The 16,739-nt window shown below is 62.9% G+C and overlaps 2 protein-coding genes across 4 annotated transcripts in view; one reads left to right on the top strand and one right to left on the bottom strand.

Annotated features, from left to right (window-relative positions):
* ARHGAP45 (Rho GTPase activating protein 45) overlaps window positions 1–11,291 on the bottom strand; it is a 16,244-nt gene extending 4,953 nt beyond the window's left edge. Inside the window, exons 1-19 of one of the 2 annotated variants that reach the window (XM_015651789.1) lie at window positions 9,955–11,291; window positions 7,957–8,284; window positions 6,460–6,603; window positions 5,393–5,477; window positions 5,235–5,307; window positions 4,892–4,970; window positions 4,587–4,724; window positions 4,313–4,377; window positions 3,942–4,052; window positions 3,598–3,678; window positions 3,236–3,415; window positions 2,944–3,081; window positions 2,517–2,707; window positions 2,082–2,221; window positions 1,666–1,743; window positions 1,339–1,440; window positions 966–1,129; window positions 567–755; window positions 90–227 (exon numbers count right to left, since the gene is read on the bottom strand). In XM_015651789.1, coding sequence (XP_015507275.1) covers window positions 90–227; window positions 567–755; window positions 966–1,129; window positions 1,339–1,440; window positions 1,666–1,743; window positions 2,082–2,221; window positions 2,517–2,707; window positions 2,944–3,081; window positions 3,236–3,415; window positions 3,598–3,678; window positions 3,942–4,052; window positions 4,313–4,377; window positions 4,587–4,724; window positions 4,892–4,970; window positions 5,235–5,307; window positions 5,393–5,477; window positions 6,460–6,603; window positions 7,957–8,284; window positions 9,955–10,044 — 2,514 coding nt within the window. In that variant the 5' untranslated portion in view covers window positions 10,045–11,291. Of the gene's footprint in view, window positions 1–89; window positions 228–566; window positions 756–965; window positions 1,130–1,338; window positions 1,441–1,665; window positions 1,744–2,081; window positions 2,222–2,516; window positions 2,708–2,943; window positions 3,082–3,235; window positions 3,416–3,597; window positions 3,679–3,941; window positions 4,053–4,312; window positions 4,378–4,586; window positions 4,725–4,891; window positions 4,971–5,234; window positions 5,308–5,392; window positions 5,478–6,459; window positions 6,604–7,956; window positions 8,285–9,218; window positions 9,634–9,954 lie in introns of those variants that run through there. The other variant, XM_015651788.3, reaches the window with a different exon arrangement.
* On the top strand, window positions 8,523–15,589 carry CNN2 (calponin 2). Of its 2 annotated transcripts, none has more exons than XM_033520206.1 (7): window positions 8,523–8,758; window positions 13,645–13,766; window positions 14,087–14,153; window positions 14,233–14,370; window positions 14,529–14,645; window positions 14,940–15,086; window positions 15,163–15,589. In XM_033520206.1, exons 1-7 carry the CDS (start codon window positions 8,603–8,605, stop codon window positions 15,427–15,429), a joined length of 1,014 nt encoding a protein of 337 aa, XP_033376097.1. In that variant the 5' UTR covers window positions 8,523–8,602; the 3' UTR covers window positions 15,430–15,589. The 2 variants fall into 2 exon arrangements, with proteins under 2 accessions (XP_033376097.1, XP_015507276.1); XM_015651790.2 differs by lacking the exon at window positions 8,523–8,758 and adding an exon at window positions 11,356–11,500.
* Window positions 15,590–16,739: the final 1,150 nt, after the last annotated feature.

The following is a 16,739-nucleotide window of genomic DNA, read 5'->3' as shown; positions in this document are numbered from 1 at the left end:
CCTGGTGCAGAATTCCTCCTGCCAGGTGGGTTCCTCTGGCCAACTCCCCTCCCCAATTCCCCCGCCATGAGGCACCACCAGCACCTCACCTGTCTCAGGTAGAGCTTCAGGACATTGCTGATGTCATGGGGGGAGGCCTGGGACAGCTCCACCAGCTCCTTCCCATTCTCAAAGGCCTGGCAAAGCTTCTCCACACGGGTCTTGACACCGTTAACTCGGTAGATGCCCTGTGAAAGAGAGAAAAGTGGAGCTGAAGTGAGGGGAGAGGTTCCTCTTCATGTTTGCATGGCACACTGAGCTGTGTGCTCCCACCCTCTCCTTTTGGAGTGGGAAATCCCTTTGGGAAGTCATTTTGGGATATCTCCTTCCAGCTCAGTCATTCCTGCTTCATAGGAAAGCAGGAGGCAGGAGCGGGGATTTTCCAAAGGCAGAGTTTGGGTGTCTGGGCCATCCCTGGCTCCCTGCCCTGTGGAAATCTGAAGTCCAGCATGTTGGTTTTCCAGAGGATCCTTCCAAGGGCCTGTGGCTCAGCCAGCTGAGGAGGAGGAGAGGGGAATGTCACTCACCTTTGTTTTCAGGGCCCGCTTCTCAATCTCCGAAATGCATTTCTTGACGATGAAGGGGATCCCATCCGGGCTGCCCTGAGACGCCTTCATGAAGTCCTGCCCAAAGAGCTGCAGCTTCCCTTGGAGCTTCTTGTGCCCACACTGGATGGCCAAGGTCTCCAGGCACTTCTTGTGGCAGGCCAGGTAGCACTGGAAGAGAGAGGGGAGCACGTGGAGGTTGGGGGCAGCCACAGAGACACCAGGAACTGCTCAGAGCATGGTGGGAGACGGGAAAAATGCCTTGGGGGTGCTGCAGCACCGAGGGAAAGCCCTGTTTTCCACCTGGAACCTTCCCCACAGCAGAAATGTCCCCCTGGCCATGGTCAGAGCTGGGTTCCACCCCCAGTTCTCCCAGCTCACCTCCTCGCACTCGGCGCCCTGGAAGTACACGTAGCTGTTGCACTCCCGACATTTGGAAGGAGCACGGAGCTTCCTCAGCCGATGGGTCTGGGCAGCCTTGGACAAGCCAACATTCCTGAAGGGCCCTGTGGGAGCTGCCAGCTCTGGGGTGATCCCATTGATGCCTATGGAAAAGGAAATGTGAGATCAGGCACAGCTTGAGCAGGACTGTCACCTCAGGAAAGGGAGAGCTGCTGGGGACACCGTCAGCAACCTCCAGCAATTGTTGGGTTTGCCTGCAGAACTACAGAATTTGGGAAAAGCAGCTGGCAAGGAGCTCTGCCGTGGTGGGGGGGGTGGCAGCAGCTCTGTCACCTCCCACCCTGTCACCTACTCTGCTCAAAGGGAGTGGAGGTCCCGTCCTTCTCCTCCAGCTCCTCACTGGAGGACGCGGTGCCGTTGGATGACAGCCGCTGGAGCTTGTGGCCGAATTCACCTGTCCAAGGAAATCCCACAGGCCAGTGAATCACCTGCAAAGCTGCTTCTCTTCTGAGAGCTCACCCCATCCCATCAAATCCCACCCCATCCCACTGGAGACTGGGATCAGCATGGTCATTTACAACAGGGTTCTCACAAGGCAGGTAAAACAGGGGATGCCTCCCTGGGAACCTCTGGGTTCAGACTGGCTGTGCTGGGAGGGACTCCTGGGCTCTGCATCTACCTGCACTGGAATCCAGGCTGCTGTCAGCATCAGCCACAGAAGTTGGCCAGGATTTGTGGACCTGGTGTCCCCTCCCACCTGCAGAGAGAACACACAGTCCGTTGGGATTGCTGTGTTTGGGAGAAAATGGCTGGAGAGCAGCCTGGATGACAGGAGAAACTGGGGTGACTGGGGGAAGCTGCTGGTGGGGTTTGGTGCCTCCAGTGACACCCAGCAAGGAAAGGGGAGATGGGCAATGGTTTGTTAGGGACCAAAATCAAGATCTGATTTAGTGTCCTTCAGGAAATCCAGTCTGGGAGGCTCCCAGCCCATCCTGCTGCTGCCAGCAAAGCCCCTGGTACCCTGGGGGTCCCACTCTGCTCCTGCCTGGGGGGACATGGGGCAGGTGATGCAGAACTCAGGGGCTCCAGACTCACCTCTTCGCTCGGCTGCTCCAGCCCCACTTGGTGACTCCTTGGCTCCTGCTGTTCCCTCTGAGCCAGCCCCGGCCCCTTCTGCACTCGTGGAGAACTCGCTGGCATTGAAGCTGCCCTTCCGTGCCCGAGTAAAGGGAGACCTGGAGGGGAAAAGGGGAAAAGGGAACATGGATGGAAACACTTGGAAACTTTATCCATGGCTGCCATCCACCCATCTCGGGAATCACAGTCTCTTAAATAAACAGCCTGTCTCATCCATTGAAGGATAAGAGGGCAATCCCCAGCTGGTCCAGCCCCAGCATTCCCAGCAGGAGCTGCCTTCAGGAATGCTGAAAGCATCCTGCCTCCTGCAGGAGAGCGTGGGTGGCAGGAGATAACGAAGGGAACACGGCTGAACCGGAGCATTACCCAGGAATGAACCCTCTCCACCCTTACCAGGCGTTGTGGGACACGTAGGGCTCGAAGTCGTACTGGACGTCGGGCTCGTCGCCGCGCTGCAGCTGCCGGACATGGGACGCGTACTGCTGGCCCGGGTCGTAGAGCTTGCTGCTCTCACACAGCGTCTGGAAATTCACGGGCAGCGGCGCTGTCTGCATGTGCATGAGCTGGTAGAAGGAGATGGTGGCCTAAAGGTGACGTGGAGAGGGACAGTGAGCTTGGTGGCACGTGAGGAGCTCCGGGTTAGGTGGGAAATCAGGAGCACAAAGCGGTGCTTTTCTGAGCCAGAGGGAGAGGGGAGCTCTGCATCCACCCAAACGCCCTCTGGAATAGCAACAGCTCTGCTGGAAGGCAGCTCTGAGCTCTCCAGAGCAGGGCACAGTCACCTCCTGCCCTGGGCACACCCCAGGCCAGCCCCACTCACCGACTTGATGACCTGGTCAGTCTGTTTGATCACTTCATGGATCTGCCGCAGGGAGTTCACCTTGGTGTCCTCCAGCTCCTGCTTCTGTGTGTTTGCATCGGCCACACAGGTGCGATACGTGGCCATGGCCTCTTCTGCCTAGGAGTTGGGAGAGCAAGGGATGGGAGCAGCTCAGAGGTGAGGAGAATAGGAACAGCCCCTTGGACCCAGTTCATCCAGGCCTGTCTCATTTTTGAGGAGCAGTTTGCCCCACGTGGCTCAGGGGACCCCTCCAGAGCTGTCACCCTCCTACCTTGTTCTTGGCTTCCTCTTCCAGCCGCCTCTTCTTGTCCAGGGTTTTGGTGGTGACGCTGCTGGTTGTGTTTTGCTGCTCCTCCTCTGCTTTCACCGCCATGTACTTGGCCTTGTCGTGCTCCTCGCTGCGCTGCATGTACGTCTGCTTGGCCTTGCGCAGGTTCCCCTCCGCCTCTTGCTGCCAGGGAGAGCCAGGGTGAAGCTGGAGCCCAGCAAGGGGGTCACCAGCTCCTGCTGGGGTCCCCCAGCACAGCAGAGGCACCCAACACTGCTGGAGAGGAGCAGGGTGCCCAGCACCCTCAGAGGAGGTGTCACGAGTTCCTCCAGGCTGGCATTGGGAACACAAACCCAGCCACTCACCAGTTTCCTCTGTGCCCGGTGCCACTGCTCCTTGATCTCCTTCCTGCGTTTCTCGTGCTCCAGGCGTCTCACCGTCAGTGGCTGCGTGGGGAAGGGAGGAACAGCCCCCTGGTGACCTGAGCTGAGCACTCCTGCTGTGCCCTCACCAACACTTCACATGGAGAAGTGCCCTGTGGTGGTCACTATCGCTCCTGGGACGGGTCACAGGCAATGGTTTGTGCCAGGGATGAAAATCCACAGCCTGGGAAGTGCTGGATGCAGGTTCCCCCTGGACTGAGCTAAGGAAGAGCCACCTCTGCAACACCAGGACCTCCAGCCCTGGGAGAGACCTTCAGTCCCCTCACCTGGAGGAAGGTTTGTTGCTGCAGGGTGTTGGCTGCCTGCAGAACTGAGGTCCCGTGCTCCATGTCCTGCTCCAGGGCCAGCAGATAGATGGACAGGAAAGGCATGTTGGTCTGGGGAGAGGGAAAGCACATCTCCCTGAGCCCCAGCACCCAGCATGAGCTCAAGGAGATGAGTCCTTCGGGGAGGAAGAGCCAGAGGGAAGGTAAGGCTGGTGACTGCTGGTAAAAGCCCCATCCCGAATTTCTGCAGGCAAAGCTCTGGAGAGGTGTCCCCATGTCCTCCCAAGCTGGGGCACATGGAATGGGCTCTCCAGGGCTGCTGGCTCCCAATCCAGTCTGGCACCGGGGACTTCAGGGACCTGGGGACTTACCTCCTGACTGATGGTTTGCTTGCAGCTGTTTGCCATCTTCTGGAGCCCTTTGGCAAACTCCATCTCTGGAAGAAAAAGGTTGAAAGTGAAAAGACACATGAGACACCGGGATTTCCCTGGTGGAACCCAATCTCCTTTTGAAAAATTAATCAGGAACTTGAGGAGTGAGGTTCCCACTGCCCTGGCAGCATCAGCCTCATCCAGGCGGGACCTCAACCCGTCCTGTGGCTCAGCCCTGCTCCAGAAGGGACCCAGCTGCTGTTCCCCCACTCACCCAGTGTGGTTCTCTTCTCCAGGTATCCGATCAGGTCCTTCATGTACTTGGAGATGGTTTTGGCGTACTGGAGGGCAGCGTCCACGCCCCCCTCACAGCGCTGCAGCATCACGTCCACCTCCTCGGCCGGAGGACGGGCTGGGGAGGGATGGACACTCCGTGGGCTTCCAGTGCAAAGCTCTGTGCCAGCCCCAGTGCCCCAGCTCTGCTGAGGAGCCAGTGTGGCTGAGGACAGCAGCGGTGATGGGGAAGGTGCCAGTTCCTGCACAGACCCCAAACCCTGCACCCAGAATCATCCTGCTTACCTGTGTCGTAGCTGCCCATGCCCGAGGGCACTCCATCTCCTCCAGGCCCAGGAATCCCCCCATAGAGGCTCTCCATAGTCTTTGGGAATTGGGAAAGAAGAGGGACTGGTCAGCCAAGAGGATGGGGAGCAGCTGGAGGGGCTGGCAGATGGAGGGAAGCCGGAGCTGCTGGAGCCTTTTGGCCGCTGCTGGAAGTCAGCTGTGCCCAGGCTGTGCCCAGGAGCTAATGGAACTGTCACTGGAACAACACCCTGCTCTGGGCTCACAGCAGAGCTGAGGGGAGCAGCCAGAGCCCTGTGCCATCCTGAGCCCCACGTGGCAGGAGCAGCCAGGTATCGCTCACCTGGTTCTGGTCGCTGGGTGGGATGGAGAGGATGGTGCTGCTGTCCACCTCCCCCATGAGGAACTCGGACACCCTGTGAGGACAGGAGCACGGCTGGGCTCAGCACAGGGACAGTGACACAGGCTGCCTGCAGGGGATGGCTGCCCCAAGTCCCTTACGTGCTGCTGAAGGACACGGCGATGGTCTCCACGGCCTTCTCGAACTCCCGCTTGTCTGCCTCATTGTTGGATTCGTAGTGGAAACCTGGAGATGAGGAAATGTGGGAGCCCTGTTGCCACAAGCAGCTGTCCCTGTCTCAGCAGAAAGACCTGCCAGCTCATGCTGGCATCAGAGGGGGCTTTGGGGCTGGGGAAAGGGCTGGGGTGAATCAAAGGAGCAGTGGGAAGGATCATGTCTATGGACAATGGATTTTTCCAGAGTAGTAGTTTCCCCCTCCTCCTTCCCGGGATTGACGTCCCTGACAGCATCTCTTGGCTTGTGTTTCTGTTTATTCCCGTTACTCAGGGCTGCTGGAAAAGTGCTGCTGGACCTGTTCCACTGCCTGCCCTGCCTCGTGGCTCCTGCAGACCCCTCTCCAAGCAGGACAAACTCCTCCAGGAGGGCTCTTACCCACAGTCAAACAAGGAACCACCACCAGCAGCAGGAACTGGGGCCAACAGCGCTTGGCAGGCGCCCACACCATGGGACACCAGCAGCCAGGGCTCCTGGGCAGAGCCTGGGCCAATTGGGGTGGGGAGAAGTCTGCTCTAAACCCATTCCCTCCCATCCCTGTGTGGGAGCAGCCTCATGGCAGCCCTCCTGCCCTCCTGTCCCCCGTGGCTGCTGCTGGGTGTCCAGGAAGCCACAGGTGACTCAGAAGCTTGTGCTGTGGCTGCGGTAGGTGCAGCCACCCCCTCCCCGTGGGTGACAGCGGCAGGAGGTGGTGCCCAGCTGGGATCTGACCTCCCAGACCCCGCTCCATAAACACAAGAGGCTGCCAGGAGCAGGATCCGATTATTTCAGTGTTTTTCCTGTGGCTGTGCCTGGAAACCCCCAGGCAAGATCTGTCATTTCTGACACTACATCATCCCTAAAGCTGAACCACAGCAAGAGGAAGACAATGCTTTCGCCCTCTCCACCAGTCCATGGGGGCAGCTCCACTCCTGGCTCCATGGGCTCCCCAATTCCCCCACACACCGTGGGGCAGGAGGGGAGCGGGACAGAGCTCCCAGCCCCAGGGTCTCACCCTTGACTTTGGAGATGAGGGTCCCAGCGGCTGTCAGGGTCTCCAGGGTGTTGAGCAGTGGGTACTTGTTGATGACCTGGCGCAGGATGCGCAGGGTTTCACCCAGGCACTCGTGGGCCAGTGGCCGCTGGGGCTCCTTGGGGTCTGCAAGAAAGGGGGGCTGAGATGCTGCATCCTCGTCCCAAATCCCTGCCCTGTGTCCCACGTCTCTGCTCTGCATCCCTGTCCTGCACCCATCCTCTGCTGACCTCCCAGCCACCGCCTGCCAGCCACGTCCCACCCAGGCAGGGACCTGCCACCAGACCAGGCAGCAAATCCCCCTGGCCTCGGGGCCCCCCAGGACTGCCATGGCCACATCCTGCTTGTCCAGCACCTCCCCACAGCCATGGCCGTGTGTCTCCTGCCCAGCCTGGTGTTGGCCAGGGGGCAGGCTGACCTTTGAGGCATTTTTTCCTCCATAGTAACTTTTTCCCTTGAAAGCAGTTTGGGAATTTCCTCCATTTCCTTCCCTCCCTCCTGCCAGATGGACGCTCCCAGCCAGGAGGGATGGGCCTGGTCCAGCCAGGCTTTCTGCATCCCACAGGCTCCCCCCAGGGCTCTCCCTGCTGTGGGCTCCAGTTGCCAGCCCAAGGGTCTGGCCAGGACCCCCCAGGGCAGGGCTAGGGCTGGGGATTGGCAACCTGGTTAGGAAGTGAGGAACCTCCGCTATGGAAGTGCTGGGATGGGGGATCAGCATCCACTGCCCAGCCAGGTGAAGCCTGTCGCCCTGAAAGCCTGTCAGCTTCTGAGCTTGCTGACATGGCTTTCTAAAGACTTTTCCAGGACAGTAACTGTAAACATAGATATGTGTACATTTTTTCTGTCTTGTGATGGGCATCTCTCATGGCCAGTGCAGTGAGAAAGTGTTATCCTGACCATCCAATCCCTGGCTGTGGTCAGAAGCCTATAAATCCTGGGAGGAAAAATAAACTCTCTCTTCCTTCCACCACACCTCGACCTGTGTCCGTGTGATCTATTCATCTTCAGCAGCAACAGAAGCCCCCTCCCCATCCCAGCCTCCAGCTCAGGGTTGGGTTTCTGCAAAACCAGGACCGACACGGCGGTGTCACACGCCCCCAGCCCACGGGATCGATGCATTCCCCGTGTCCCCTCGGGCAAGGAGAGCTGCTCGTGAGCCTGCAGACCACCCAACCCCTCCTGCTGCCCGTCCTGCTGGGCTGGGGGGCCGTGCCCGGCACCCCATGGGGGTCGGGGGGCCCTGGCAGGCGGCTGGCACGGCCGTGCTGTAAACAGGAAAACGGGCGGATGAAAATAGCTCTCGGCAGGAAGCCGCTGTTATCCTGGCTCCGAGTTCCACTCACCCACCAGTCACCCACCACCTCTGACTGCGGCTGCACGGTTCCCCCCGAGCTCCTGGTGCCCCCTGGCCCAGGCAGAGACCCCCACCCACGGCTGGGTGTGTCCCGGGGGGCTGCGCTGCGGGTGTTTGGCGCTCACCATCGCGCAGCACCATATCCCGCAGCTTCTCCAGGGCATCGGCGAAGCGGGCGACGTCCGCCAGCAGCTGGGAGATGTCCTCGGGGTCGATGAAGGGACCGTCCCCGCCCTCCATGGGGCTGTAGGACGTGGGGGTCTTGTGTCCCTTGGGCACGGTGCGGGGGGCTGTGGGCAGGGAGAAGCCGGCGGCGCTGGCATGGCGGCTCAGGCTGGTGGGGCGCTTCAGGGTGCCCACGGCGCTGGGGCTGCTGCTGAGCTTGGCGCTGCCTGGGGACAGCTCCCCCACGCTGGAGCCCGGTGCCTCCAGGCAATCCTTGCGGGAGAGGTCCTGGGGAGCAAGGGTGAGTGTCAGGGCACAGCCAGCACGGTGGGGACCCTGGAGAGGGAAGTGCCCCAGGACCCCCCACGCCACCATCCTGGGGAACAGCCTTGGGGGGCTGGTGCCAGACCCTCCAGATGTGTCGTGCCTCAGTTTCCCCCGGCAGGGATCCCCTTCCGGGACTGTCCTGGAAGAGTGGGCAGGGTCTGGGCACTCGCCCGGCTGCCCCCACCAGTCCCTGCCAGCTCCTCTGGGTCCGTGTTTGTCATGAGGGGCACGCAGTGACAGTGTGGGTGACATTGCTTGTCCACCCCAGCACCCACCGTGATGGGGCTGCCCATCCCAGGGGGCTGGGGACCCCAACACAGCAAAATGGCAGCAGGATCCGGCCCGCGTAGCTCTTCCTCTTTTTCAGCTGCTCCCATGCCGGGGGAGGAGGCAGAGACAGAGACACCTCCCAGGCTGTTGTTGGGGGCTTTGCAGGTATTTTACAGATGGAGGAAGCCCAAAATTTCTAGGGGTAAAATCGCACTGAGGGAGGGGCTGGTAGCGGCACTGTTCAGAGCTGTGCATGGCTTACACATCCAGCGGGAGTCCTTGGGTATGGGGAGGGGACCCTGCAGCCCCTCAGCCCCCCAGCAGCTCCCACCAGTGACCCAAACGCGCGGGGTCTCAGCATCCCTGGCCGGGCGCTGCCGGAAGTGTTTTTGGCACCGGCGGGGCAATCACGGAGCGCCGAGAGCACGAGGCTTCCGCGGGCGAGGGCGAACGGGGGAGCCCATCCCCAGGGGGGCCAGACCACCGTGGGGCTGCAAGGAGGCGCAAAGACCTCCACCCCAAAACTCCTGGGGCCACCCCAGCCCCGTCTCGGTCCTCCCGGATTGCAGCGGCCCCGGCGCCCCCCGTCCCTCCCTCCGGTGCCCCGGGGTGCCCCCGGCCGTACCGTCAGCCTCACGGCGGGCGTGCGGGGCAGCGAGTCCAGGGAGCGCTGGGGCGGGTGGGCTCTGCCCGCCGCCGCCGAGGGGCTGTAGCTTTTCTTGCCCGCAGCCCGGCCGAGCATCCCGCTGGCCGCCACCCATAGGCCCCTCTCCCGGGGATGGGGACGGGGGTGGGGACGGGTGTCCCCTGCTAAGGAGCCGCGGGTGGGCTCCAGGTCGCCGTCGACCGCATCGTGCCCGGCCGGTGTCGCCCCACGCACCGGGACTGGGGCGCAGGCGCGGGGCGGGCAGTGCGGGGTGCGCCGGGGAGCCCCGGCCCGCAGCGTTTCCTCCTGGCCCCTCCGGCCCCGGGGGGGTCCACACGGCAATAAATAAATATCTGGCAGAGCCGAGGCACCGGGGCTGGCCGAGCCTGCGGTCGCCCCGCTCCCATCCCGGCCCCCAGGGAGGTTTGTGAGTCTCTCTGCCCTTCCCAAACCCTCGGACACGGCCCCCCCATTTCCTCCCTGTCCCTTCCTGCCCTCCCGCCTCCCTCGGCCCCTGCTCAGTCCCCTTCATCTGGGGTAAAATTCCACCCCTCACAGCCCCGTGAGTACGGTTTTTTCTCGTTTCCCTCCTCTTTACAGAGCTCCTGGACGTACCCAGGGCCCCATTGCCAGCTTGTGGCTGTGCCCAGCAGTTCCGTGGCTGCTGCTGCCCCTACAAGCCCCACCGTGCCAAGGGTACCGGGGGAACACTCACCGGCAGGGTCTGTGGGACGGGGCTTCCCGCCCGGCTCTTCTTGGAGATGGAGGGGGTTTTTATGAGCTCTCGCTTCTTCCGGGAGAACATCGTTCCCGGGGGGCCGCTGCCCTCAGCTCCTCGCTCGGCCCGGCCGCAGTGCGGGTTCCTCACGGATCCGGTCACATTCGCGGGGCGCAGTGTCAGGAGGGCGCGTGTGACGCCGCCTCATTTCCTCATCGGCTTCGCAGCCCGACCTGAAACAGGAAAAGCCGAACGCGCACCCAGGAGCGAGGCCGGGGCCAGGGGCACCCTGGCTGCCCTGCAGGGTCCCAGGGAGCAGCGGAACCCCGGCACTTCTGGGGATGCTTGAGGGGGTTTGGGTGCTGCAGCCCGGGGCTTACAGAGGGGTGGGGGGCTGAGCCCCACTCGGTGCTGGTCCCCGTGGGACTGCCGCGCTCTGGGGAGTTCATGCTGTTTGGGGATGTCCACCCGTCCAAACGCCATCCCTCTGGAGTGGGATGGGGGCTCTGAGCTCCCACTCGTGGGATGGTCCCGGCTCTGCCCTTCCGTGGGCTCGGTGTCGGTGTCGGTGCCGGGACCGGCCTTTTGGGGGTCACAGCCCTGCCCCTTGTCCCCACCGACCTCTGCGCACCCACAGTCCCACCCGTGACTCTCCCACCCACGGGGCATCGCGACCTCACAGCGGGACTATCCCGGGCACGTCGGATAAACCCCCGGTGAGGGCCGGGCCGGGCCCTCCGGGCGCTGCGTGGGGACCCCCGGCCGCTGCCCACGGGCTGCCCGGGCCGGCTGCCAGCCCCGCGGAGGGTCACGGGGTGACGGTGTGTCCCCCCCGCTTCATCCCGGGACCTCCCCGCTGGGCCGGGCCGGGCCGGGCCGTCTCGAGTGGGACTTCTGCGGGCCCCGTTGGGACACGGGCAAGGCGTGGGGTGGGGAAAGGAGAGCGGGACGGGGTCGGGGATGGGTGCGGGGACGAGGGAAGGTGTAGGTGTGCCCTGCGTGTGTGCGTGACCGTGGGTGTGCGCAGGCAGGTGTGAGTGAGTGAGTGAGTGAGTGAGTGAGTGAGTGTGTGCCGTGTGTGTGTGTGCTGTGTGTGTGTGTGATGTGTTGTGTGTGTTTGTTGTGTGTATGTGTGTGCACACAACACGCCCGTGTACACGGATGCACACGCGTGTACCCGTCCGTCTGCGTGTGCATCTGTCCGTGGCCGTGCGTGCCCCGTGCCCAGGACGGCTCCAGACCCCACCCCGGCTTTCCCCGACTCCCGGTGCCTCCCGGTGCCTCCCGGTGCTCCCCGGGTCCCAGTGTCGGGGCTCGGGACCCTCCCCTCGATCCGGCCGCTCCTGCCCTTATTTGGATATTTCGTCCCGTCCAATGAACGCGGGGGGGCCGGGCCCGTTCCCGCCCCCGCCCCGCCCGAGCCCGCTCCGGTACCGGCCCCGTCCCGCTCCCCGCTCCGGTACCGGCTCTGTTCCCCGCCATGAGCAGCTGCCAGTTCAACAAGGGCCCGTCCTACGGCCTCTCCGCCGAAGTCAAGAATCGGGTGAGCAGCGGCGGGGGCCGGGCGGGACCGGGACCACCGGACGGGGGTGAAGCGGGGGCTGGGGAATACCGGGGTCACCCCGGGAGCTGTGGCTACCGGTACTCCTGGAGGTCCGGGAGAGCCGAGCATCCCGGTGCTGCTGGGGCGTTCCGGTTGCATCCCGGATTCTGGAGAGCGGGAGTTTTTTCCGGTATGCCCCAGGAATGCAGAGCCGGCCAAGAGCGGAGAAGTTGGGGGATTCCGGGAAGATGGAAATCCGGGGCTTCCCGGGAGGATGCGGAACTGAAGGACCCAGTGTACCGAGATCTCTGAAGGCTGGGGATACCGAAGCTGTGCTCTCAGTCTCGGGGTGCCCTGAGCCTACCTAGAGGGTCCCAGGGAGGTGTTTTGGGGGACCGGGGCTGGGTGTCTCCCGTGCGGTGGCCGCACCTGGTAAACTGCGGGGCAGCGTCCCCGTCACACCGAGGTCTGGGGGCGATCACTTCGATCCTCCGCGGCTCCGAACCAGCTCCACGAAGCTTCTCCACTTTCTGCCTCCCCGCATCTCCACATCGCTCTGCGGGATGCTCCGACCTGGCGGCGTCCCCGCGGCGCCGTCTCTGGGGATGCGGCTTTTGGCCCCGGTGCTTCTCCCTCCGAAGTGCCGCGGGGCCGGAAGGGGAAGGAGGGATAGGAGCCTCCGGCAGAGCTGTTTGCACCCCTAGGAGGGATCTGGGTGCCGCGGAGTGTGTAGGCAGCTGCCAGCATCCTCCTGACCCCTCTACCGCGCACGGGGGTCCTGCCGGGCAGGGGGGGCGCGGGGGACGCAGCAGCCCCGGGCAGTCGGCGGCTGTGCCCGGCCCCAGGCGGGCGGAGATCAAGCCGTGGTCACCCCGGGGCAGGTGGCCGATGGTTTGAGCGTGTTCTGCCCGGGGACACCTGGACGGGGCCAGGGCAGGCAGGCAGAAGGGACAAGTGGTGACGGGCACGTGGCTGCCGTGGCTGTGGGATGCGGTGGCCGTGGCCGGGCGCTCCTTCCCTGGGCTCGCCGGGGATTTGCATTTCGTAATGGGGAGCGGACGGGTCCCGGCCTGCCTGGGGCTGGGCTGCCCCAGCTGAGCGGGTGACACGAGCCGGGCCCTCACCGCCGCGTGCTCTTGGTGCTTCGTGTTGATTCAGCAAGACATGAGCCAGTCGGACTGCCCCGGTGCCTCTGATGGAGGTGACATCACCCACTGGGAACCAGTTAAACCAGTGACACGCTCCCAGACTGTGCAAGCCCTTGCAGACTGGCATCTCTCAGGGGCTGGTCCACTGTGCACTCCCCATGCCCTGGGAAATCCTCAAGCTGGCCATGGGGTGGGAAGAAGAGCTTCAGCTGCTCACACCCCGGAAAATCAGCTGGTGGGACTATAGAATCCCCCAGGCAGGACACACCTGGTGTCATGAGGGTGATCCGTGTCCTGCATCAGTCGAGCTTCCATTTGGGACTGGAGTGTCTCCTTACCACCTAGTGGGGCTGGACTGTGCCCATCCCAGTGTCTCCCTGTGTCCAGGATCCCGAGGGACTCATAGATCTCAGCACATAACGGGACCAGGAAGGGTCCCAGGATGGGCGAGAGGTTGGTGGCTGCTCTGGGGCCACCCAGGTGCCAGCGGAGCATCAGAGGTGCTGGGCTGGGGCAGCACTTGGGCTTTCCAGGCCCTTCCCTCCCCGGGCCAGGAGAACTTTCCCTTCCCGTGCGGGCTGGGGCCGACAGGCCGCTGTGGGAGATGCTGCCGGCCCTGGCAGCTGGTCTCCATTTGGGAGGAGGCGTCCACATTCCTGGCATAGCCGCGGTGACCGAGGAATCTGTGGCGGAGGTTGGGCCTCGCCGGAAGGAAAAGGGAGAGCATCGCGTGGCCAGGACCCCCGGGGCTCAGAGCTGAGCTCCCACGGGCTCCAGGGGACAGGGAGGGACAGATCCCGGTGGGGGGGAACTTCCCCCTAACCCCACGGGCAGTTCATTCTCATACTTTTGGAATGTTTCAGAAGCTGCTATGTCTGCTGGCAGCATCATCCTCATGCTCCTGTCCCCATCCCAGCGAGGGGGGAACTGTCCCCCTGAGGGGTTTGGGGTGTACACTGGGGCCCTGCCTGATCTGTCCCCCTGCTGCCCCCCCAGCTCGCCCAGAAGTATGACCCACAGAAGGAGGCTGAGCTGCGGACGTGGATCGAGAGCGTCACAGGAAAACAGATCGGACCTGACTTCCAGAAGGGGCTGAAGGACGGGGTGATCCTCTGCGAGTGAGTCCTGGGGCGGTCCTGAGCATGGCCCCCAGCCCCTGCTCCAGCTGGGTGGATGATGGGGGACACCAAACCTCCAGGGGACCCTCACCAGCCCTTGTGGTGGGAAGGGTGGGCTGGATCTGTGCCAGTGGGACCTGCCAGAGTCACCCCCAAGACTTCTGTGTCTGGGGAGAGCCCTGAGAACAAACAGGGACCTGGGGGGGAAATTTTCCTCACATGGAGGAGGCGTGGGCTGGACCTTCCAAAAGGAGTCTATACCCTGCAGCCCCTTGAGGTTCTTTCCTGCCACAGCCTCATGTCCCCCTGCCTCCCTGCAGGCTCATGAACAAGCTGCAGCCCAACTCGGTGAGGAAGATCAACCGCTCGGCTCAGAACTGGCACCAGGTAGGTGCAGCTCTGCTGCCACCCACCTGCTGTTCCTCTGCCATCACCCACCAGGCCTCACCCCTCTGCCTCTCCGCAGCTTGAGAACCTCTCCAACTTCATCAAGGCCATGGTCAGCTATGGCATGAACCCCGTGGACCTGTTTGAAGCCAATGACCTTTTTGAGAGCGGGAACCTGACACAGGTGCAGGTGTCGCTGCTGGCACTGGCGGGAATGGTGAGCACGGGGGGATGAGCAGCTTGGGAGGGGCTGCAGCCCCATGGGGACCCCCAGTTTGGGGTGGTGTCTGTGGGATCACAGAGCTCCCCCTGCACAGGGAGTGGGTGGGAGGTTTGGGACCCCTGTCCTTCCTCACTTCCAGCCACTCCTGGCAGGCCAAGACGAAGGGGCTGCAGAGCGGGGTGGACATCGGCGTGAAGTACTCGGAGAAGCAGCAGAGGAATTTTGACGAGGCCAAGATGAAGGCTGGGCAGTGTGTGATCGGGCTGCAGGTGGGCTGCCCCACAGGGTCCCATGGGTGGAGGGTTGGGAAAAGGGTGCCCAGTTCTATCAGATTCTCAGCACTGTTACAGCTCCAAGCGTTGCTGGAGGGATCTGAGGCATGAGGTGCCTCAAGTGTCCTTGGGATCTGGGACTGCCTTGGCTCTGTGTCCTGCACTCAATGGCCGGGAGCCTGAGATGGGTTAGGGAGCACTGGCTGTGTCCCCCAGGCTGGGGGGGACAGGGTTGGGGGAGAAGGGGCACATGTGAGGCAGCACACGCTCCTCACCAGACCCCTTTGTCAGATGGGCACGAACAAGTGTGCTAGCCAGTCCGGCATGACAGCCTATGGCACCCGGAGGCACCTCTACGACCCCAAAAACCAGATCCTGCCACCCATGGACCACTCCACCATCAGCCTCCAGATGGGCACCAACAAGTGTGCCAGTCAGGTGAGCCCCCACGCCGGGCTGGGGAGGGATGGGGGGACCATGGCTGAGCCCTGCTCCATCCTGTCCTTCCTTCCAGGTGGGCATGACAGCTCCCGGCACCAGGAGGCACATCTATGATGCCAAGATGGGGACAGAGAAGTGTGACAACTCCTCCATGTCGCTGCAGATGGGCTCCAACCAGGGCGCCAACCAGAGCGGGCAGGTCTTTGGCCTCGGCCGCCAGATCTACGACCCCAAGTACTGCCCACAGGGCAGCCAGGGCGAGGTGGCCAACGCTGCTGGGGACCAGAGCGGGGACCCCCTCGGGTACCACTACTACCGTGAGGAGGAGGAGAGCTACTGAGCGGGATGGCTCAGCCCCACCCGCACCATCTCATGTACAGCCCCACTTCCTGGCACATTCCAGCCTCCACTTCCATCATTCCCTCTTTTAAAACTCTTTTTTAACTTTGGAAATGAATCTATTTTTCTGAGCGAGGAAATAAAGACCCCATTTCTAGAGAGGAGCCCAGCCGGTTCCCCCAGGAGCCCCAAGACCCTGGGGCAGCAGGAAGGTGGCAGATGTTCCAGCACCTGGGAGTGGACAGTGTCACCTCTAACGCACCCAGAGCCTACCACACACCCCTGTGATGCCCCTGGATCCTCAGCAAGGAGTGGGAATGGCCACCCATGCTGTCCCCGGTGCTGCTGCTCATGCCTGTGGTGGCAGGACCCTCCTCAGCCCTGTGGAGGAGAGGGACTGGGGTCACGGAACACGGGGGAAGCACATCTGGGAGAGACTGGCCTCGGGATTGTGAGTGTGGGTTTGTGAGTGAATGTTTGTGCTCTGGTGTGATCTCTAAATGCTGGAAAAGCCCTTTTTGCAGATTCATAGGGACCAAGTTTTCAAGGCCACGGTGATGGCTGCAGGGCTGGGCTGGGAGCTGGCACAGCTGGCACAGCTGGCACACCCAGCACTGCAGCAACCTGATCGCCCAGGCTGGAGCCGAGGCTGACTGCAGCCGCATCCCACACCGGGGCGGTGTCCGAGTGCAGCCGGTGCCCATCGACGTCTCCCCTCCCGTGCGGTTTTTAATGCAGATGCTCTCAGTCTGAAACCTTTTAAAAAAAACCCCTTTCAACATAAACAGGAGCTGGTCTCTGCTAGAGGCGCCTTGTCAGGCCTCGGGCGGATCTCTCTGTGCCTGGGGGGGCTCCGAGCTGCCGCAGACCTGGGTGAGACCCCCGGAGTGCCAGGGTGGTGGGGCGGGATGCTGCGTGTCCCAGGGGGAGGAGCGGGAGCCGGGAACGGGCTGCGGGGTTCATAGATGTGCGGTTGGTAGACGAGTGATTAACAATGCCAACGGGACAGGACGGGACCTGCCCGTCCGGAAAGGGATCCACCTTTTTGGGCGGAATGCTGCGTTTCGAAGAGCCGCGCGGCTCCGTGGGGCTCCAAAGGATGGGGTGGGGGAGGCGGGGGCTCCCAAGGATGGGATGGGATTGGGCGAGGGAGGGACTCCTGCTCCTCGCCCCCCGCCGCACCTGCCCCTTTAAGAGCCGGTTCCCATGACGTCACGCCCACGGCTACTTTGTAGCGCGCGGGGAGGGGCGGGGCCTGCGCGCGCCCGGCGGAGCCGCGGGGTCTCTTAAAGAGGCAGCGGCACCAGGTAA

Source organism: Parus major, chromosome 28 (genome assembly GCF_001522545.3).
Source record: "Parus major isolate Abel chromosome 28, Parus_major1.1, whole genome shotgun sequence".
NCBI lineage: Eukaryota > Metazoa > Chordata > Aves > Passeriformes > Paridae > Parus > Parus major.
This window is presented reverse-complemented; position numbering and strand designations above follow the sequence as displayed.